Here is a 23,201-nt window from a genome sequence, read left to right on the forward strand (position 1 = left end):
ATATTTTATACAAAGTCAGCTTATTGCCCCCACAAACTGGCTCCTCATTTTACCTACCTTAGAAAGGATGGAAGGCTGAGTCAACTTTGAGCCTGGGGAGATTCGAACTTACAGTAATTGCAGACAACTGGTGTTAATCGCAATGCTTTTAGTCTGCTGAGCCACCAGGCAGTATCCTTCCCCTGGAGTAGGGTGGGAATGGAGATTTTGCAGTATCCTTCCTATCCTTCCCCTGCCACGCCCACCAAGCCACGCCCACCAAGCCACATCACGCCCACCAAGCCACGCCCACAGAACTGGTAGTAAAAAATGTGGATTTCACCACTGGGAAGGATACTATAAAATCTCCATTCCCTCTGGATCAGCTGGGAGACAGAGAATAGATGGGAGCAGTCAGAATTTTTACTACCGGTTCTCCGAAACTACTTAAAATTTCTGCTACCAGTTCTCCAGAACTGCTCAGAACCTGCTGAAACTCACCTCTGAGTGGAGAGTTTGCCAAAAGTCGGTCAAAAATGAACTGGCCGTGCAGCTAGATGAAGGCTTTTAAGTAGGGGAGAAAGACTGAGCAAATCTAAGAACAGATCCTAATCTTGTGCTGCTTAAGGACTGCCATAAAGTGAAGTAAAATAAAAATCCTAATCTCACCGATGCCCCATTTCTCACTCTTGAGCCCTCCTGTGCCGCCCTGTTCCTGCAGCTTTCTAAAACGGTGCCTAAAGTGAGGAGTTCTCTCTGTGCTCTCTGAGCTTGCTTGTTTTCTTTGCAAACATTTCATTCATTACCCAAACGTACGAGCGCTGATGATGTTACCTAGTTTGGTAATGAAACGTCTGGAAGAAAGCTACTAAGTTCAGAGAGCTTAGCCTCATTTCAACCCCACAAATATTCTCCTTTATTAGTGCCTAAAGCATGTAATCGTTGCCACACAAAGTGGCAAAAACAAAAACAGATACATCCCATTTTTTTTGGGGAAAGTAGTTTAAACATTAAAAAAAATGGACCCTTGAAATAGTGCAAATCAAACTGTCTGCAATTTTTTTACGTGTGAGATTCCCACCCCTCCGATATAACCAAGATTTGTCAGTGCATCTAACATCCCCCCACTTTTTTTTAAAAAAAAAAAAGTCACACACACCACAGAGGGTCATTCCCAGTGGTTGAGTTAAAAGCTCTCCACCCTGCCTTGAATCAGCAGGAAACTATGCCAGCGTGAAATTTTCTGTCCTTGCAGCTAATCCCTGTCCTGCCTTTATTGCTTCTGATCCAACTCACTGCGGAGGGGAACTGTCTGATCTTGCATGCACAGGGCATGGCGAGCAAAGCATTTGTTGATTGCTCTGGCTTTGCTTCCTTCCCTTTTCCGTGGGAGAAACATCTGCCAACCACTGTCCTGGAGTATGAATGCAATGGCTCTGGCTGATGACCGCTTTGTCATCTCTATGCTCCTTCTTGGGTATCTCCTTCTTGGGTGGGATGATGGGATGTCCTACCCATCTCCTTCGCTATGCTCCTTCTTGGGTGGGTATCCTACCCATCTGTTGTGGTCTGCCAGCAGCCTGCGGAGCTAGCAGTGGAGTCAGACAGTAAGGAGGCTGGGGAGGAACATGGGCCAGTCCTGGAGTCTGGGGAAGGCCCGGACAGAGGGTTCTGCGTCGGAGGCAGAGATGGGGCCAGGGCCATCTGGGAGTGATGCACAAACTCCAGAGCCCCCAGAGTTGGACAGCAGAGAGGCAGAGGAACAGGAGCAGCCTGTTCCTAGTGTACGCATGCACAGAGCTGCCAGAAGGCAAGAGCAGCTAAAGCAAAAGGGATGACTTGGGAGTAAGGCCAAGAGATGGTTGGCCCCTCCCATAAGGCTTAAAAAAGAAAGAAAGGCACTTGGGCCTTTTTGCAGGAAAGCAACATTGCTAACTCTGTTTCCAGTCGGCATCTCTTGTTTGTTTCTGAACTTCGTGGGGCTTTGCCAAGTAAGGCCTTTGGCAGGGTGTCAAAGAAGATAAAGGTTGGTGATTATCCCGAAGGACTTCTTCCGAAGGACTTGTTTTGCAACTAATTGGGACTCAGCTGGGAATGAACGTTAATTCTCAGCTGTTACAATAAAATAGGTTTGTTTGGGACTAATTGTGTCTTGTAATGACTCAGTAAGCCTAGGTCACACCACCACCATTTGAATTGAGCCAAGTTTAGAAACAATAATTTGGAGTCACAGGGTGAATTAGGGTCACACGTCTTTGATTGTGTGCCATCAAACCGGGGTTGACTGTTGGTGGCCACCTAGGTAGCTTTTCTCCAAGATGATATGTCCCCAACCTGGACCTTCAGATCTCTCAACAATTGCACTCATTGCCGTTGTATTGGAGTCCATCCATACCTTGTTGCTGGTCATCTTCTTCTCTTTCCTTCCACCTGTCCCAGTATTATAGTTTATTAGTTTATTTGATTTATATACCGCCCTACTCCCGAAGGACTCAGGGCGGTGAACAGCCACAAAATAAAAACACATAAATACAAAATTTAAAAACAGAATAAAATCGAATTAAACAATTTGGCCGAAGACAGATTTAAAACACCCCAATAAATTAAAAATGAATTAAAATTTGTGTTTTAAAAAGGGAAAAATTAGGCCAGGCCAGCCTGATGGAACAAAAAGGTCTTGAGAGCGCGGCGGAAGGTGCGTAGATCCAGGATCCTCCGCATCTCCGGGGGGAGCTCATTCCAGATAGTAGGTGCGTCCACAGAAAAGGCTCTCCCCCTGGGGGCCGCCAGTCGACATTGGCCGATGGCACCCGGAGGAGCCCCTCTCTATGAGAGCGTACCGGATGGTGGGAGGCTACTGGTGACAGCAGGCGATCCCATAGATAACTAGGTCCTAAGCCATGGAGCGCTTTAAAGATGGTAACCAAGACCTTGAAGCGCACACGGAAGACCACCGGAAGCCAGTGCAGCTCGCGCAGGAGAGGTGTTACATGGGAACACCATGTCGCTCCCATAACCACCTGCGCGGCCGCACTCTGCGCCAGTTGGAGCCTCCGGGTGCTCCTCAAGGGGAGCCCCATGTAGAGAGCGTTGCAGTAGTCCAGGCGGGAAGTGACGAGGGTATGAGTGACCGTGCGTAAAGAGTCTTATGGACTTCCTCGGGGAGCTGAGTCTTTCCATAATGTGTCTACATTATAATTTTGAGCCAATGTAGAGAAAAGTAAAGTCTTAAACTTAGGCAAGAAAAAACAAAAGTACACATATAAACTGGGGGAAACCAGGCTTTATAGCAGTAACTGTGAGAGGGATCTTGGAGTCTTAGTAGACAAACAATTAAATATGACCCAGCAGTGTGCGGCAACCAAAAAAGCCAACTCAATTCTAAATTGCATTAACAGAAGGATACAATCAAGATCAAGTGAGGTACTAATACAACTCTATATAGCTTTAGTAAGACCACACCTAGAATACTGCATCCCGTTTTGGTCACCACAATGTAAAAAAGATGTTGAGACTCTAGAAAGAGTGCAGAGAAGAGCAACCAGGATGTTTAGGGGACTGGAGTCTATAACATGAAGAACATTTGCAGGAACTGGGCATGGCTAGTCTAGTGAAGAGAAGGGCCAGGGGACACACGATAGCAGTGTTCCAATATTTGAAGGGCTGCCACAGAGAGGAGGGGTTCAACTTATTTTCCAAAGCACCTGTAGGCCAGACAAGAAATAATGGATGGAAACTGATCAAGGAGAGATTCAACTTGGAAAGAAGGAGTGAGAACAATCAACCAATGGAACAGAAGTTGCCTTCAGAAGTTGTGGGAGCTTCATCACTGGAGGCTTTCAAGAAGAGATTGGACTGCCATCTGTGGGAAATGGTATAAGGTCTCCTGCTTTGGCAGGGGGTTGGACTAGATGATTTACAAGGTCCCTCCCAACCCTGTTAAACTGTAATCTGTGTCTTAATTGACTACTCTGGGTTGATTTGTTTGAGGATCTGCTTCTTGGCTATGCATAGTTTTGTCCCAAATCTTCTCCAACACTACAGTTCAAAAGCATCAAGACATTTCCTACTGTGCTTCTGCAAAGTCCAACTTTTGCTTCCAGAGAGCGTCACAAAGAAAACCATTGCCGGCAGAATTCTGATCTTTGTAGTTAAGGATGCATCCCATGTCACAAGAAGGACTTTCGTTTAAATGTTCTCACTTCTTCTGCATAGAGGCAACAGAAACCAACTTTCAGATTCCTGCATGGTCTGTTCAGGAGATGGTAGGAAGATAGTTATTTCACTGCCCCTTTTTAAGCCCAGGCTTTCAAGTTTTCAATGTCACTGTGTCAAATTCCTTGTGCAGACAACAGCAGATGGCAGCAAATGAGGCTGACCCCCAAACCAGAAGAACACCCACCCACATCAGTGTCTTGTAGTCAGGGCACAAATCCTATTTACAGATCACCTAACTTTGTCTCAGTTACAACCAGTGGCAAAATGTATTACATTTTAGATGTTGTAAATTCATGACTATCATTAAGTGTTCTACCTTATGATTCTTGATGAACGTATCTTTTCTTTTTATGTACACTGAGAGCGTATGCACCAAAGACAAATTCCTTGTGTGTCCAATCACACTTGGCCAATAAAGAATTCTATTCTATTCTATTCTATTCTATTCTATTCTATTCTATTCTATTCTATTCTATTCTATTCTATTCTATTCTATTCTATTCTACTCTACTCTATTCCTATTCCTATTCCTATTCCTATCCCATCCCATCCCATCCCATCCCATCCCATCCCATCCCATTCCATTCCATTCCATTCCATTCTACTCTACTCTACTCTACTCTACTCTATTCCTATTCCTATTCCTATTCCTATTCCTATTCCTATTCCATCCCATCCCATCCCATCCCATCCCATCCCATCCCATCCCATCCCATCCCATCCCATCCCATCCCATTCCATTCCATTCCATTCCATTCCATTCTATTCTATTCTATTCTATTCTATTCTATTCTATTCTATTCTATTCTATTCTATTCTGGTATAGTCTATTCTATTCTATTCTATTCTATTCTATTCTATTCTATTCTATTCTATTCTATTCTATTCTATTCTATTCTATTCTATTCTTCATGCTATTAGTGGAAAAGGGAAAATATTGCTTGAATACCAGCATGAGTTAAGAATGATTTAAGGCTACCTCAGGCATAGGCTTACACACACACACACACACACACACACACACACACACACACACACACACAAAACCCATGGGGGGAACACAATGAGGACACAGCACAAATGTGAACAAAGCACATTTGTGACATGGTTTGATACAAGGAAGGAAAGGTCCCGTGTTGCAATTTCTATCTTAAGAGTCGTACACACACTGTTTCAACTGGCTTTTATTTGAAATAGCAATAGCACTTAATTATATACTGCTTTACAGCTCCCTCTAAGCGATTTACAGCAGGGGTGTGAAACTCAAGGCCCGGGGACCAGATCCGGCCCGCGGGGTACTTAGATCTGGCCTGCAGGGCCGCCCTGGAAACAGCGACGGACCAGCCCGTGGTGCTTCTGCCAGCGAAAATGGGCTCCCAAGCTCAGTTTTCAGCTGCCATGGTCTCCTGCAACCCACTGCCAGTGAAAATGGAGCTCCAATCGTTCCCAGCATTAGGCTCTTCTCCAGTGAGTCCTTCCTTCTCATTAAATGGCCAAAGTATTTGAGTTTCAAATACTTCAGGATCTGGCCTTCTAAAGAGCAGTCAGGGTTGATTTCCTCTAGGACTGACCGGTTGGATGGCCTTGCAGTCCAAGGGACTCGCAGGAGTTTTCTCCAGCACCAGAGTTCAAAGGCTTCAATTCTTTGGTGCTCAGCCTTCCTTATGGTCCAACTTTCACAGCCATACATTGCAACTGGGAACAGCATAGCCTTGACTAAATGCACTTTTGTTAGCAGGGTGATGTCTCTGCTTTTTAGTATGCTGTCTAGATTTGCCATAGCTTTCCTCCCCAGGAGCAAGCGTCTTTTAATTTCTTGGCTGCAGTCCCCATCTGCAGTGATCTTGGAGCCCAGGAAAATAAAATCTGTCACTACCTCCGTTTCTTCCCCATCCAGGAATTGAGAGGGCCGGATGCCATGGTCTTAGTTTTCTTAATGTTAAGTTTCAAGCCAACTATTGCACTCTCCTTCTATGGTTAATTATGTAGTTAATAAATAATTTATAAGGGACAAATGTTGGTTAATTTTTGAGACTAGAAAATCTGAAATGTGGATAGGTGTCTGCCCTCTGCAGTAAAACCAGACAAGAAACATGATCAGTTCAGCTAAATCTACTTTATTGTAAGGCTACATTAAGAGATATTTTGCAAGTCTGCAGGTACAAATATCCCACCCTCACTTTTAACTGCCTGAAAAATTAGGGCAGCAGCTCCTTCCTAAGTTTCTTCCTCTGGCCACTGGTAATAAAATCCTTGAATTCTATATCTGCCAGAAGGATAAAAGTGCAGGTTTTAGAAAGATAGTTTGAAAAAATTAAACTAAGTGTTTATAGTTTGTAGAAAAGATGGTACTAAGAGACGATGACCAAAAGCGTCAAAAAGCAACACAGAAAATTTTATCTTTGAAGAAAGTGCTTGTGTAACACAGCGCAGAAAAATTCATTTGTTGAATAAATGTGCAGTTTTGATTTGAGGATAGCTTGATGAGCGATTCAGTCCTCAAGAGTCTTCCTCTATAAAAATTTCCATTTGGAAGATTATTTTGATAATTAAAATAAAGTAGAAAAAAAAAGAAATTTAGCACATATATTTGCATGCTACAGTAAACCATAAATAAAAAAGAATAATATCAGAAATGTGGTATAGAGGTAAAAAACATCAGTAGCGCCTCTCAGATGAAAGGAGTTCTCTTTTAAATTCTCTCAAAAATTTATGGAATTCTGCTACTTCGTCCTGATAGCTTTTAAGGTCAGAATATTTCTGCAAAAAAAGGAAGAAAAACACTATTGTGAATAATCTCAAATTCTAAGTGTAAGTATATAAAATTTTAAGTACAGGTAGTCCTCGATTTATGACCACAAGTGAATCAGTGGTGGATTTCAAAATTTTTTACTACTGGTTCTGTGGGTGTGGCTTGGTGGCTGAGGCATGGCTTGGTAGGCGTGGTTTGGTAGGCGTGGCAGGGGAAAGATACTGTAAAATCTCCATTCCCACCCCAGTCCGGGGGAAGGATACTGTAAAATCTCCATTCCCTCCCCACTCCAGGGGAAGGATACTGCAAAATCCCCATTTCCTCCCAATCAGCAGGGACTTGGGAGGCAGAGAATAGATTGGGGCGGGGCCCAGTCAGAATTTTTACTACCGGTTCTCCGAAACACTCAAAATTTCTGCTACCGGTTCTCCAGAACTGGTCAGAACCTGCTGAAACCCACCTCTGAAGTGAACCCAAAATTTATGTTGTTAAGTCAGACAGGCATTAAATGAACTCACTTAGCCACATAATTTTTTGGCTCAATTGTGGTTGTAAATCAAGGACTTCCTATAATCCTTCTTAGACGTTATATGAAGCCCTTCTGTCCCTCACTTAATCCATAAGCAATGCATTTCCAACAAAGTGAGTTACCTTACGTATCCAGCCGTCTTCCTCCAGTTGGCTGAAAACTCGTTTCACTAAATCTTTGACTGGCTCATCCTGAAGATTTTTATCTCCTTTATCCTGAAGACATTGTTTTTTTATAGCTGAACAGCATTTCTGATACAACTTATATTTATAATGCTTCAGATCGTGATAAACCTTGGTACGCCTTTGACATACGACACCGACCTTCAAACTCTGCAGAAACGTAAGTTCTTTTAGTGAGTATATTCTGAATCACTTCTATTAGTTAAGCAAGAATGGATGTCCTATAAAATAAGAGAATTTAACGCAGACAGGACTTTTATTACTATCCGATAATGAAATCTTAGTTAGAAAACCACTCTTGCACCCGTTTTGATGAAGGCAACGGTGATGTTGATTGTGTCCAACTTTTTCTTTTTTGTTCAAGAAAAGTAACAAGCAATTACTTTTTTTTGTAACTAGTTAAAGTATTGGCACCGATGTATTTGTCTGACATTTGAAAGTATAAATAAAAAAGATGACTTCTTTGTTGCATACATTTATTATCATTAAGTCACAAGGAATATCTTGTTCAATGAATTGCAAAGGATTTTTTTTAATGAGTTGCTGAATATAAACACGGAAAACCCTCAGTTTACATAGTAGACCAGTCAAACCTAGCAAAAATCTAAGCAGTCATTAGAAAGTTTGGGAACAGAGAATTAGGAGCCCAGCAAATATTCAGTAACTTAAAGCTGTACATATACGCAGCAGATGCTGTTAGCACATGAAAGGAATTGGACAAAATGTTGTTTCAAAGGGCATATTTCTCACATAATAAAATGATCACAGCTTCTAAATCGACCAATTCACTTCTCCTGTTTACTTAATTACCCAACTATCTAAAGTTACTTTATTTGCACGTAAATATGAGGGGAAAAAATGATAAATTATTCTGAATTAAGCCAGTCTCTAGCATTTTCATTTTAGGCAGACTTTGGATTTTGCATTCAGAAAACCAAAATGCCAATGGGAAAAAAAGATTTCAAAATTGAGCCAGATTTTAAACCTGAGCATTTTAATTCCTGAGCAATCAGGAATTCTGGGACTTGAAGTCCACAAATCATACAAGGGCCATCGTTTCCCACCCCTGCTTTAGAACTTCAGAAAGGCAATTCAGATTCAGAGGAATCCCTAGAGATTTTGGAAACGTGAATTTTAAAGAGAAAGCTTGTTTTAAAGAGCAGCTGATAGGTACAGTGAGTAGTGACTCTATCATGATACGTACGAAACGCCTTTCCCATTTTGGCTTTGGGCACACTACAACACCAGCATACATTATTATAAATACCACATCTGAAATCTGTAAACAAAATAACCTTTAAAAAGCGCAAAGGCTTTAAAACACGCAAATACATTAGCTTTTCAGTAATTAGCAAAACATACCTGTATATCGTCAGGCATGAAGTCATCCACTTTCAGTGTTTTATGACAGTACTCATTTCCAGAAAGAATCACTAGAAACCTACAGTCTCTATCTAGCTCACAGGCTTCACAAATACGCCTCTCTAAGCATTGCGATTTTATGTCGACATCAGAGTAACTGTTTAGTCGTCTCTAGAAAAATACAATTGATTAGAGTTCTGTTGTTAATAGCTCCAGGGACTTAGTTACATTTTGGGGATACTACACACTCATATAGAAGCAAAATTTAGATAGTCCTCAACTTACAACCATAATGGAGTTCAAGTTTCTTGAAGGCAAATGAGAAAAGTACTAAATCAGAATGCATTAAAGTATTACAAATACATAGGTTGCCCTTGATTTAGGATCACAGTTGAGCCCTAAGTTTCTGTTGCTAAGTGAAACATTTGTTAAATGAATTTTGCCCCATTTTACGACCTTTCTTGCCACAGTGGTTAAGTGAATCACTGCAGTTATTACATTAGTAGCATGGTTGTTAAGTGAATCTGGCTTTCCCATTGGCTTCGCCAAAGGGGATCGCATGACCCCAGGAACACGGCAGCTGTCATAAATATGCCAATTACATGCCAATCATGTGCCCCAGGTGATCTTGGGGATGTTACAACAGTCATAAGTGTGAAAAATGGTCCTAAGTCACTTTTTTCAGTGCTGTTGTAACTTCGAAGAGTCACTACATTAATTGTTTTAAGGGCTGCTTGTATGTGTTACTCTTTTCCATTGTTGCATACTGCACTAAGAAAAATAACACATTGCATGGATCTGAATGCCAGAGCCAAATCAACTAAGCAATTAGATTAAAAGATTAAGAAGAGAATTCAGTACCCTGTATCGTTTCTTCCAGCGACATCCCGAACCTACACTTTCAAGGTAAGGTTGAATAAAGTGTTCATCAAAATAATAGAGGGAAGTTCGCATATCCTGCGCGTATTTCTTTTTTCTTTTTCCTTCTTTGGAGAGAAAACAAATAGGCCTTGTTACTAACATCACAATTTTTATAACAGTACAAGGAGCCCTCAATGTATGGCCACAACTGGAACCAGAAGTTATGTTGCTAAGCAAGCTGCGTTCCATTAATGACCTTTTGGCCATGGTTGTTAAGTGAATCACACAGTCGCTGAGAGAATACAGTTTTCCCCATTGACTTTGCTTGTTGGAAACTGGCTGAAAGTAATGATCATGTTAATCCAGGGGTGAAATCCAGCAGGTTCTGACAGGTTCTGGAGAACCGGCAGCGGAAATTTTGAATAGTTCGGAGAACCGGCAAATACCACCTCGGGCTGGCCCCAGAGTGGGGTGGGAATGGAGATTTTGCAGTATCCTTCCCCTGCCACGCCCACCAAGCCACGCCCACAGAACCAGTAGTAAAAAATTTGGATTTCACCACTGTGTTAATCTCAGGACATTGCAACCATGGCAAATACACGCCGCTTACCTGAATTTTGATTACCTGAGTGTGGAGGTGATGTGATGGTTTTAAGTGTGACAAACAGTTGTATGTCACTTTTTTCAGTGCCACTGTAACTTCAAATGGTTGCTAAATGAATGGTTGTTAAGGATTATCTCTAATGCATTTATTTACTGCTCTGAGGGGGAAAAAATTGAAAGAGGATAACAAATATCTTCTTTGGAAGGGATGCTTGCTTACCATATAAGGAGCTCAGAAATGTATTATCGATTGCATTGATGAGAAAGGCTTTCACAACTCTTTGAAAGTGTAAATATTGATCGACCTCAGACACTGTTTTAAAAAAAAAATCATCACAAATATGTGTCAGTACGGCCCATATGAATAAACAACTAGGTGCTAATAAATACTATAAACAAGGATATTTAAGCTACTACTTATTTGTTGTGACCTTACCAAATGGAACATGTTTCTCCAATAAGTTACTGGCCACATGATGTTTTCTGTCTTGATATTGGAAGTCTTCCTCCCCAAAGTTATCCCTTTTCAATTTCTTCTCCTCCTCCTCCTTTTCTTCTTCTTCTTCTTCTTCTTCTTCTTCTTCTTCTTCTTCTTCTTCTTCTTCTTCTTCTTCTTCTTCTTCTTCTTCTTCTTCTTCTTCTTCTTCTTCTTCTTCTTCTTCTTCTTCTTCTTCCTCTTCCTCTTCCTCTTCCTCTTCTGCATCATCTATGAAATTTTTCATGCTATCTTCATCAGACACAACACCGATTTCCTCTTGTGTGAAGGGTGAGTGACCATCCTGTTGCATCAAAGCATCATCTGCACTTCTCTGGTGACGTTAAAAAAAGGCACAGTATTAATAGAACATTTGCTGTGGCCTGTCGGCCGCTGGCCCCTCCAGCAGCCATATCAGAGGAGGAGGAGGTGTGGGAGTCAGGGTCAGCATCAAGGCAATCTGAGAGCTCTGAGGGGGAAGATGGAATGGAACTGGCAGAGAGAGAGAGAGAGAGAGAGAGAGAGAGAGAGAGAGAGAGAGAGAGAGAGAGAGAGAGAGAGAGAGAGAGGGAGAGAGGGAGAGGCAGAGGCTGGGTTATCGCCAGTCCTCAGGTCTGGAGGTAGCTGATGAGGAAGAGGAGGAACAGCTGGCCTCCTGATGTGCAGATGCACCAAAGGCAGAAGAGAGGAGAACAGCAGGAATCTATGGGCCGGTCCTTGGGCAGAAGAGCCACTGCTGCTAGCTAAACCCCACACTAATTCTGGGGATAAAAGGCAGGGGGTGGAGATGAATAGGTGTAGCAGACAACTATTCATCTGCCCTTGGTCAGGCAGTGATTTCTGAATCCTGTCTGGAATTTATCAGAATTCTTCCTTTAAATCTGTGGCGCTGAAAGTTGGGCGTGCCTTGTGAGCATGAAAGAGAGAGAAAGAGAGCGGGAAGGAGGGAGGGAGGGAGGGAGGGAGGGAAGGAGGGAAGGAGATAATCCTGGTGTGTGGGGCTATTTCAGGGGGAAAGGGAGCGAACTTCGCTTTCCACAGGCACTGAAAGACTTGTAGCCTGCTGTGTGTGTGAGAGAGACTTTTTTGCCGGGGCTGAGGCACTCCTAATAAAGGGAACATTTAATTAACTACTCTCGTGTTTGGGAGCTGTGTCAGAACAATATTTTAGTTGAATACTTTGGTGTTTCATGAATGGGATTAGCATTCATTCAGGCGCCTGATGGACCCTGATAGGTTCCAGATGGAGCTTGGGCCATTTCCTGAGACTCTAGCTCATGACTCGGCTGATGACCTGGTGGCCGCCTGGGATAGGGTGGCTGCCGGGGCTTTGGACCGGGTCGTGCCTTTGCGGCCTCTGACCCGGCACCGAACTCACTTAGCTCCTTGGTTTTCTGAGGAGCTGAGGGAGATGAAGCTCCAGAAAAGACGCCTAGAGAGCGGTTGGAGGGCCAGTCGTTCCGAGTCTGACTTGACACTGGTAAGGTCTCATATTAAGACCTACCTAGTGGCGATAAAAGCGGCGAAATCTAGTTATTTTGCCGCTCTTATCGCGTCATCAGATAACTGCCCAGCCGCCCTGTTTAGGGTGACCCGCTCCCTCCTCCATCTGGGAGCGCGGGAGGACCCCTTGCAGGGCCGAGCTAAGGATTTTGTACAGTATCTGGATGATAAAATAACTCAGATTTGGGAAGACTTGGCCGCCGACTGGGTTAGTTCAGACGAGATGACTGAGGCAGGCCTTGAGAGTGTTATCTGGGAGGAGTTCGATCCTGTGGCTCCCGAGGACGTGGACAGGATCTTGGGATGGCTGAACGCAACCACATGTTTATTGGACCCGTGTCCCTCCTGGTTGGTGCTGGCTTCCCGGGAGGTTACACGAGGCTGGCTCCAGGGGATTATCAACGCTTCTTTGAGCGAGGGTGTCCTACCGGCCGCCTTGAAAGAGGCGGTGGTGAGGCCTCTCCTCAAGAAGCCATCCCTGGATCCGACTGTTTTGGCTAACTATCGTCCAGTCTCCAACCTTCGCTTTATTGCGAAGGTTGTTGAGAGTGTGGTGGTGCGACAGCTTCCCCAGTACCTGGATGAAGCTGTCTATCTGGATCCGCTCCAGTCCGGCTTCAGACCTGGGTACAGCACGGAAACGGCATTGGTCGCGTTGGTGGATGATCTCTGGAGGGCCCGGGATAGGGGTTATTCCTCTATCCTGGTCCTATTAGACCTCTCAGTGGCTTTTGATACCATCGACCATGGTATCATGTTGCGCCGGCTGGAGGGACTGGGAGTGGGGGGGCACCGTTTTGCGGTGGTTCTCCTCCTATCTCTCCGTCCGGTCGCAATCCGTGTTGACAGGGGGGCAGCGGTAGATCCCAAGGTGCCTTGTTTGTGGGGTACCACAAGGGTCGGTCCTCTCGCCCCTCCTCTTCATTTATGTGAAGCCGCTGGGTGAGATCATCCGTGGTTTTGGGGTGGAGTTCCATCAGTACGCTGATGATACTCAGCTGTACATTTCCACCCCAGACCATCCCAATGATGCCTTGGAAGTGATGTCCCAGTGCCTGGAGGCCGTGCGGGTCTGGATGGGGAGAAACAGGCTTCGACTCAACCCTTCCAAGACCGAGTGGCTGTGGCTGCCGGCGTCCCGGTATAGCCAGCTGACGCCATCGCTGGTTATTGGGGGCGAATCATTGGCCCCCACGGAGAGGGCCCGCAACTTGGGTGTCCTCCTGGATGCGCGGCTGTCTTTAGAAGGGCATATGACAGCCATGGCCAGGGGGGCTTTTTGTCAGGTTCGCCTGATACGCCAGTTGCGCCCCTTTCTGGACCGGGACTCCCTACGCACGGTCACTCAAGCACTCGTCACTTCTCGTCTGGACTATTGTAATGCTCTCTACATGGGGCTCCCCTTGGGGTACACCCGGAGGCTCCAACTGGTGCAGAATGTGGCCGCGCGGGGGATTATGGGAGCGACAGGGCGCTCCCATGTGACTCCTCTCCTGCGCGAGCTGCATTGGCTTCCGGTGGACTTCCGGGTGCGCTTCAAGGTGTTGGCAATCACCTTTAAAGCGCTCCATGGCTTAGGGCCAGGGTACTTACGGGACCACCTTCTGCCACCAATAGCCTCCCACCGGCCGGTTCGCTCCCACAGAGAGGGCCTCCTCAGGGTGCCGTCGGCCAAACAATGCCGGCTGGCGACCCCCAGGAGGAGAGCCTTCTCTGTGGTGGCACCTACCCTCCGGACTTTTCGTCGGGCCCTAAAAACTTATTTTTTTCAGTTAGCCGGTCTGTCTTGATTTTAGGGTTAGTTTTAAAATTTTAATATTGATTTTAAATTTACAAGTTTTAAATTACGGGCCAAATTTATAAATTATTTTAACTTTATTTTTAACTGTGATGTTATGTATAGATGTTTTTATCTTGGCTGTTCACCACCCTGAGTCCGAAAGGAGAAGGGCGGTATAGAAATTTGAATAATAATAATAATAATGTTAAAGTAATTTCACTGTGTATATGGAGAATACAGTACCAATATGTTTTATGTTAGGCTACTGGTTATTGCAAAGTTTGAGTTAAGTGATCATATGACACAATAAATACAGTACCATATCTACAAAGATCAGAGCTGTGCAAACATTGGTATTCCATGCGATGCTCTATCAAAGTGAAAGTTGGGCTTTAAAGAAGCAGGATAGGAAGAGCGTTGATGCTTTTTAATTGTTGTGGTTGGAGAAAACTCCTGAGAATACTGTGGACAGCCAAGAAAACAAACAGGTCATTGAACAGATCAACGCAGAGTTTCCACTGGAGGCATAAGTGAGCAGGTTCATATTATCCAACTTCGGACACATTATGTGGAGACCCAGCTCTCCAGAGAAAGTGCTAATGTTGCGAAAAGTGGAAGAGGAAAAAATGGCTAAAAAAAAAAAGGGAGGGAGGGAGTCAGTTACAATAGCAATAAGTGCATTGTTGGAAGAGATGGAAGACCAGGTTATGGACAGATTGTCATGGAGAAAAATCTACCCACACGGTCACTAAGAGTTGATTAAGAGTTATGGGAAGCCAACCCCATCTCCAGGAGAAGGAAATATTAAAAAGGCAGAATATTATATTTCCCTGGATGAGAAATGGAGAAACATATTTTTTAAGAGGGAGAAAGCAGGCCCCACCTTTCGCAATAGCCCTCAGCAGATGTCAGCAGTTAAGAGATAAAGAGCTTATTGAAAGAAGTCAGGTATCTAGGCAGCTCTATTCATAAGCAAATATCCCCACCCAGGAGACAAAACAGGAGGAAAGCCATTAAGACACAATAGGAGTTGCCCAATATCCTTTCAGAACATAAGCCCCTTAATTGCATCATATCAGTTGTTGCACTACCCCCAGCAAACTTTAACCAAACTTAGCTCAGACAAACATGACCCCTACATAGCCCCATGGAAGTCTGACAATAGAATACATGTTCTTGCATAGGAACAGGAAGCTCAAATACAAAGCCTAGGGAAGGTATAAAAAAACCCCACTCTCAACTCCAAGTGGCCACCTGCACCAGAACCACAAACATGTGATCCTGTTCATCAATAAATGGACTCTCTTTCCAATTAGCCTCCAGCCTCCATTTTGTCTCCAGTGCCTTTCTCCCAGCTTGGAACTGAACCAAATGGGTATTTTCTTCCAACAGAGTCAAAGTAGAAGATCAGAAGATGTGGAGCAGAAGTAGGGAACAGTGGTCCTTTTATGACTTATTGACTTCAACTCCCAGAATTCCTGAGCCAGCCATGCTGGCTTAGAATTCTGGGAGTTGAAGTCCATAATTTATAAAGGGGCCATGATCCACCACCTCTGATAATGGAGAGACCTGGCCTATGATACAACTGAATGGATAACATCATCATCATCATCATCGAGATTATGTACTTGATGGCACTTAATCAAATGAAGCCACTCACAAGCTAATTACAGTATTTATGGCTTTTTTCATAGTGTTGGGATCACAAGGTAAATATAAAAAGGTGCTTCTAAAATTCACGTGGAGTAAGATGAAATCCATCTGTGATCTATCGGCAAGTGTGAAAATATGTTTTTGAAATGAATTGGAAGTGTACCTCATCACGTCGATTGACTTTGCCAGATTTTTGTGCTTGCCTGTAAGACAGTTCTAGCAGCTTTAGGTATCTTTCTCGTTTTCTATTGGCTGCTTTCTCTTCTGGGGATGTGGGTGACTCCTTACTGACAGACAAGTTGTCTTCGCTAATTACGCTCCTGCCTTTTGCAATCACTTTCCTAGGAATTTCGCTGTCATTGCTTTCATCACTGTCAGATATCACAGCTATCCGAGATCTCTTCCTCTTTCCAAAAGAGATGTTTTCTTCTTCATCAGAAGAAACATCACTGTAAACTTTCTGTAAATCTGCATTGCTCCCAGCTTCACCATGACTTTTGCTAAGTATGGCGGTCCCTTCTTCTTTTCCATCTACATCTTCTTTCGAACTGGACTTGGGATCTTTTTCTGAGGACAATGTCATTTCATCATCACTATCATCCTCACTTTCAAGAAATTTAGTCCGATCCCAGTCAATGCGAGATTTAGCCACTGGTTTTGCTCTGGTGCTTCTGGTTTCGTATCTTCTACTTACAGGATTTACAGGATCTTTTTCTGAGGATGAGGAAGAGGAGGAAATAATTTTGTCGTCATCATCCTGACTTTCAGGAAAGAGACATCTTTTAGTCTGATTCTGGTCAACATGAGATTTGGCCACTGATTCTGCTGTGGTGCTTCTGGTTTTGTATCTTCTACTTACAGGTGTAGTTTCCATAAGGAATTACTAAAAAAAAAAAGAAAAAAAAAGAAAGAAGAAGAATAAATTCTGTGTTGTAAGTTCACTATATTTTTACTTTTAGAACTCCTCAAATAGTGATGGGAAGCCCAGTCAAAAACTGAGGCTTTTCTTTTCTGGTCACACCCCTTGTTCCAGACTTAAAAGAAATAGATGTACAGCAAACTCTTAATTTAATGGATTATTAATTGGGGAGAAAAGTACAGGCAGTCCTTAACTTACAACTATTCATTTAGTCCAGGCCTGTCAAACTGGCAGCCCGCAGCCTGCAGATACGCCACTCACAGGCCACGCCCACCCTGGCTCTGCAAAGGCAAAAAAACCTTGTGATATATCACGATCTGGCTCATGATGTGATCGGGTTTGACACCCCTGATTTAGTGACTGCTCAAAGTTACTGTCATGTCCCCATCGGAGCCCGAATCTGTGGAGTAAGATGAGCCAGAACTGGAGCCGACGGAGATTGAGCGGGTGGCTTTGTTGGCTTGGGAGAAATGTGGGGAGGAACAGGCCGAGCCAGGCCGGAGCCTTTCAGGATTGGGACGGCTTGTAGGCAGGGAGGAAGGGGGGCAGGATGATCAAGACAGGCTAAGCAGTGAACATGAGAGACAGAGCTCAGACAATGAACAAGGACCATCCCCTCCTGATCCTCGAGCCCGGAGAGTGGAGAGAAGGCGAGAACAGCGCAGACTGACCTGATTACTCGGGAGGAGAATGCCCCAACCCTCTTCACAAGGCACACTTGGGGACTGAGACTTAAGGAGACACTGTGGGGAGGGCCATTTGTCAGGAACAAATGCTGAATTCCTGGAGTGTTGAGTGCCAGAAAAGTTTGAACTTTTCTGGATTCTTTGCATTCTTTCTGGATTTCTTGTTTTGCAGCCGTTGTGCTCACAGCGTTGGGCAGGACTATTTGCAGCCAGAGGCTAGTTGAGGTGTGTGTGTGTGTGTGTGTGTGTGTGTGTGTGTGTGTGTGTGATCACTTTGCTCTGGGACTTGCCAGAAACGTGGGAGCATTTCGGGAAATTTGGAGCAATAGAGGGGCGGTTTGAACTGCCAGCTGCCTGTGTTACAATTTCTGCCATGCCCCGGGTCATCACAATTACAATGGTACTGAAAAAAGTGACTTATGACTGTTTTTCACACTTCCATTGCGGTATCCCCATGGTCACATGATCAGAATTTGAATGCTTGGCAACTGGCATTTATTTATGACTGTTGCAATGTCCTGGCGCTACACCCTTCCCCTTTGCCACCTTCTGATAAGCAAAGTCAAGGAGGAAATCAGGTTCACTTAACAATTGTAACTAACTTAACGGCTACAATGATTCACTTAAAAATTGTGGCATGAAAGGTTGTAAAATGAGCATAACAGTTCAGAATTGTCTTGTTAGCTACAGAAATGTTTGGCTCAATTATGGTTGTAAGTCAAGGAGTACCTGTAATGTCCTTCAGAACTCATTGCCTCCTACTGCAAATGAAATCTTAGCAGGGGTGAGTTCTAAAATTTTTTTACTACTGGTTCTGTGGGCGTGGCTTATTTTGTGGGCGTGGCTTGATGGTCATGTGACAATTCTTTAGGATTTAGCAGAGGTACTGGTCTACCAGGCTTTTAACTGCTTGCAGAGCTGTACCAATCTACCCATTTTTTTTTTGCAGGCACTGATCTACTCATGTATTTTTGCAGGCACTGGTCTACTCATGTATTTTTGCAGCACTGATCTACTCATGTATTTTTGCAGGCACTGGTCTACTCATGTATTTTTGCAGGCACTGATCTACTCATGTATTTTTGTAGGCACTGGTCTATTCATTTGTTTTCTTTTAATACTGATCAGCTGTAGGGCGGCCCTTTGAAGCCCCGCGGCAAGAGTTTAAACAGGTTTTTTCCTTCTAGCCATCAGCTGGGACTCAGGAGGCAGCAATAGATTGGGGGTGGGGCCAAATAAAAGGTAAGAATAATGTGGGGGGTGGGGGAGGCGCGGGGGGCAGGCAGAACCGGTTTGGTGACATCATATCGTCACCGCTACCGGCTCGGGAGAACCGAGCCCACCACTGAATCTTACACAGGCATAATTTGGTAAAGGGATTTTTGTCTTCTAGATCGAAAATCTACCAAACAAGTCCAGGAAATCTTCTAAGGTTTTTTGTTTTGTTTTTTTGGTAGGGGGAAAGAAATTTCATGGAACATTTTAATGCTGTAGAATTATAATGAAGCTTATTTGCAAAGACAATGCAAAGTTTTGCAAATCTGTTTGATTCAATTGTGTTGTAGTTTTAAAGGTATTTGACCACACAACTGGCCAGAAACAAAATCTCACTTTTGGAAATAAATTCTGCAAGTTTTAGAGGACTATAGAATTTTCAAAAGATTTTGACAAAATATTGGTTCAAGGCCTGCAACGTAACTAACCAGTGGTCGGATTCAACTTTTTTTTACTACCGGTTCTGTGGGTGTGGTTTGGTGGGCGTGGCATGGCTTGGTGGGTGTGGCAGGGGAAGGATACTGTAAAATCTCCATTCCCTCCCCACTCCAGGGGAAGGTTACTGCAAAATCTCCATTTCCTCCCGACCAATTGGGACTCGGGAGGCAGAGAATCGGGGTGAAATGCTCCTGGTTCGGACCGGATCACCCGATCTGGTAGCGATGGATGTGGGTGATTCGGAGAACTGGTAGCAAAAATCCCTGCCCCCCTCCATGCCCAGCTGAGCCGCGCAATCATCAGAGGCTTTTTTAAAAAAAAATTAAAAGCATTTTTTCTACAACCTCTTTGGCCGAAAAAATGCTTTTAAAAGCCTCTGATGATCCCAGCTGAGTTGCCTGATCGTCAGTGGCTTTTAGAAGAAAAAAAGCCTCTGCCTATCAGGCAACTCAGCTGGGATCGTCAGAGCCTTTTGAAAGCATTTTTTTTACAACCTCTTCGCCGAAGAGGTTGTAGAAAAAATGGTTTTAAAAGTTAAAAAAAAAAAAATTGGCCATGTTCACCCAGTCACATTACCCCCCTCCACCAAGCCACAGAACCGGTAGTAACAAATTTTAGATTTCACCACTGCAGAGAATAGATGGGGGCAGGGCCAGTCAGAGATGGTATTTACCGGTTCTGCAAACTACTCAAAATTTCCATTATCGGTTCTCCAGAACTGGTCAGAACCTGCTGAAACCTACCTCTGTAACTAACCCTTCATCATTGCTTAATAGAACTGGATTCCACAGACTTGTGCATCAAATGAAGATAATCTGATATCTGATAGGCGTTTGGAAACAGGCAAACACATAGCCAGCTAAGGATGCTAAACAAGACTGCATGAAAAAGGTTGCTTCTATTTATTTTTATCCCACTTTTATTATTTTTAGAAATGCAGCGAACATACCTAATATTACTTCCTCCTCTTTATCCCCATAAACCCAACCTTGTAATGTGGGTTGGGTTGAGACGGAATGACTGGCCAAAGTCACCCAGCTGGGTTTCATGACTAAGATGGGATTTGAACTCACCTTTTCTTGGTTTCTAGCTGATGCCTTAACTCCTAGATCAAGCTGATTCTTGATTTACTTCGCACTTCAAACTCCTCTTGACGTCTGTAAACATAAAAGTAGAAGTTCAACCTCAGAGAACAGGGACTTTTCAGAAACTGATATTGATTAAAAGCACTTTTTTTACAAAATAAAAATATTATTAAATATTATTTTCTAAAGAGCACAAAATACTTCAAGTAACAACAGCTAACAAGTAGTAACAAATAACAACATGGTTGTTTGATGCTCTTGTTGTGTGTCTTGGAGAAAAACATCCAAGACATACTTCATTCATTGGCATCCTTCGGTCTCAACAGACTATGGTATCGTGCTCTGGAAAGAGGTCCTAAAACAGCAGCTAGTGTGACTAAAAAGGCCGATTCGAGAGTGGCAATCCCTTCCACACTGTGGGCAGATACATTCTGTCCCCTGCCTAGCCCACAGATTTCGCTGGTTCCGGGACTTCCTCTTTGCCTCAGCTGAACAAGTGTCTCTTCGAATTGGAGAAGGCCATGCTACGTCTTTAGCCTCCAAGCTGAATGATCGGAGGTCAAGTTTCCCAGTTGTTAATGTCCATTCCCAGGGCCTTTAGGTCCCTCTTGCAGATATCCTTATATCGCAGCTGTGGTCTCCCTCTGAGGCGTTTTCCCTGCACTAATTCTCCATACAGGAGATCTTTCGGAATCCGACCCTTGGCCATTCTCACGACATGCCTCAGCCAGTGTAGACATCGCTGTTTCAATAGTGTATACATGCTAGAAATTCCAGCATGTTCCAAGACTGCGCTATTTGGAACTTTGTCCTGCCAGGTGATGCTGGGAATTTCTTCAGAGACAGCGCATATGAAAGGTGTCCAACTTTCTCTCCTGCCATGCATAGGGGGTCCAAGACCCACTGCAGTACAAGAGTGTGCTCAGGATGCAGGCTCTATAGACCTGGATCTTTGTATGTTCTGTCAGCTTCTTATTAAGCCATACTCTCTTTGTAAGTCTGGAAAATGTGGTGGCCGCTTTACCAATACGTTTATTCAGCTCAGTATCTAAAGAGAGAGTGTCAGAGATAGTTGAGGCGAGGTACACAAAGTCACGGACGACCTCCAGTTCTTGTGCAGAGATTGTAATACAGGGAGGTGAATCCACGTCCTGACCCATGACTTGTGTTTTTTTCAGGCTGATTGTTAGTCCAAAATCTTGGCAGGCCTTGCTAAAACTGTCCATAAGTTGTTGAGCAGTGAGCTCATCAGCGTGCAGCAGAGTGAGCAGTGACTCATCAGCGTGCAGGGTGAGTTGCATCATCAGTGAAGAGGAAATTGCATAAACATTTCATCTTTGGACTTTGGACTTTGGACTTTGGACATAAACATTTCATCTTTGGACTTTGCTCTCAGTTTAGACATACTACAACAGCATCAAATAATAATGGTTGAGGCTCCCAAAAATGAATTCTCTTCACAGAAAGAATTCTCTGTGGATACCCCAAGTGGTAAAAGAGGAAGAGAAGAGGAAGTAACAACAGATGTTGATGCTAGAAAGATTGCAGAGAAGAGCAACCAAGACAATTAGAGGACTGGAGACTAAAGCATATAAAGAATGGTTGCTGGAACTGGGCGTGTCTAGTTTAATGAAAAGAAGGACTAGGGGTGACATGATAACATTCTTCCAATATTTAAGGGGCTGTAACAAAGAAGAGAAGGTCAACCCATTCTCCAAAGCACCTGAAGGCAGCACAAGAAGCAATAGATAGAAACTAACCTAGAAATAAAGAGAAATTTCCTGAGAGTGAGAACAATTAATCAGTGGAACAACCTGCCTCCAGAAGTTGTGGATGCTCCAACACTGGAAGTTTTAAGGAAGAGATTGGACAACCATTTGTCTGAAATGGTACAGGGTTTCTTGCCTGAGCAGGGAGTTGGACTAGAAGACTTCTAAGGTCCCTTCCAACTCTGCTATTCTGTTAACAGCAGGCAAACTATCACTTTTCGCTTGACCTTATCTATGGGAAGATCTCCTTTGAAGGGTCCCAGTAGGTAGCCGAGGGTGACAGCCGGGGACTATGGGATCTGTAGTCCTAGGCAGTCCTAGGAAAGACTAAGCGGGCGGAAGGCTGCATAAATTATACTCCGCCTTTCCATCACTCCAATCTGCCAAAAGAAAATCTGATCGCTTCCGAAAAAAACAATATAAACCCGAAAACCAAACTATTGCGATCGGGCGTCTCTTTGGGAAGCTGGTAGGGGCTTGGGCTACAAACCCATCAGGTGCAGGCTGGGCATGATGGGATTCAAGGGGGTGGGGGCGGATACTTTCCAGATCCAGGCGAGAAGTGCGAGATTAAGACGGACGCCGCCAGCGCTCACCTGACACTCCGCAAAGCGACTTCCAAGAAACGACCGGCAAGCCAGCGGAAGACGCAATGAAATAAACTTTCAAAAAAAAAAAACACCTTAGAAACTTTTCGGTTCTAGTGCCCGCTTTTTTGTTCTCCTGACTTCTCATTGGCTGAGCCTTACCCCTACTCCCTTCCCTCCCGGCTCCTTATTTGCGCGGCCGGTCCAGCTGACCAGAGAGAGAGGCGGGGCGTTTCATGGTGTCCGAGCTGTCATCCTGGAGACGGTTGTCAAAAAAGACTTATAATTGACACCAATCGGTGGTTGAGTTCGCTTACGGGGTGGGGGGTGTATTTGTTTAAAGATTGTGAACAGTATGTAGTTTTGGCAACTTTGAGATGTCTGGATTTCAACAGGATCAATTTATTTACCAAAGCACCTGAAGGGCAAGACAAGAAACGATGCACGGAAACTAATGAAGGAGAGAAGCAGAATAACCAGAGTTGGAAGGGACCCTGAAGGTCATCTAGTCCAACCCCCACCTGCCCCCCGCCCCAGCAGGAGAC

The 23,201-nt window shown here is 44.0% G+C and overlaps 1 protein-coding gene across 1 annotated transcript; it reads right to left on the bottom strand.

Moving 5' to 3' along the window:
* Positions 1 to 6,301: 6,301 nt before the first annotated feature.
* CCDC82 (coiled-coil domain containing 82) lies at positions 6,302 to 22,712 on the bottom strand. The gene is made up of 9 exons (XM_087871531.1): positions 22,666 to 22,712; positions 20,289 to 20,372; positions 16,061 to 16,780; positions 10,923 to 11,295; positions 10,707 to 10,799; positions 9,884 to 10,008; positions 9,023 to 9,193; positions 7,601 to 7,810; positions 6,302 to 6,957 (listed from the first exon to the last, which is right to left on the bottom strand). The coding sequence occupies exons 3-9, from the start codon at positions 16,769 to 16,771 to the stop codon at positions 6,856 to 6,858; spliced, it is 1,785 nt and encodes a 594-aa protein (XP_087727657.1). The 5' UTR covers positions 16,772 to 16,780; positions 20,289 to 20,372; positions 22,666 to 22,712; the 3' UTR covers positions 6,302 to 6,855.
* Positions 22,713 to 23,201: the final 489 nt, after the last annotated feature.

Source organism: Pantherophis guttatus, chromosome 5 (assembly GCF_059756535.1).
Source record: "Pantherophis guttatus breed Tessera chromosome 5, ASM5975653v1, whole genome shotgun sequence".
Lineage (NCBI taxonomy): Eukaryota > Metazoa > Chordata > Lepidosauria > Squamata > Colubridae > Pantherophis > Pantherophis guttatus.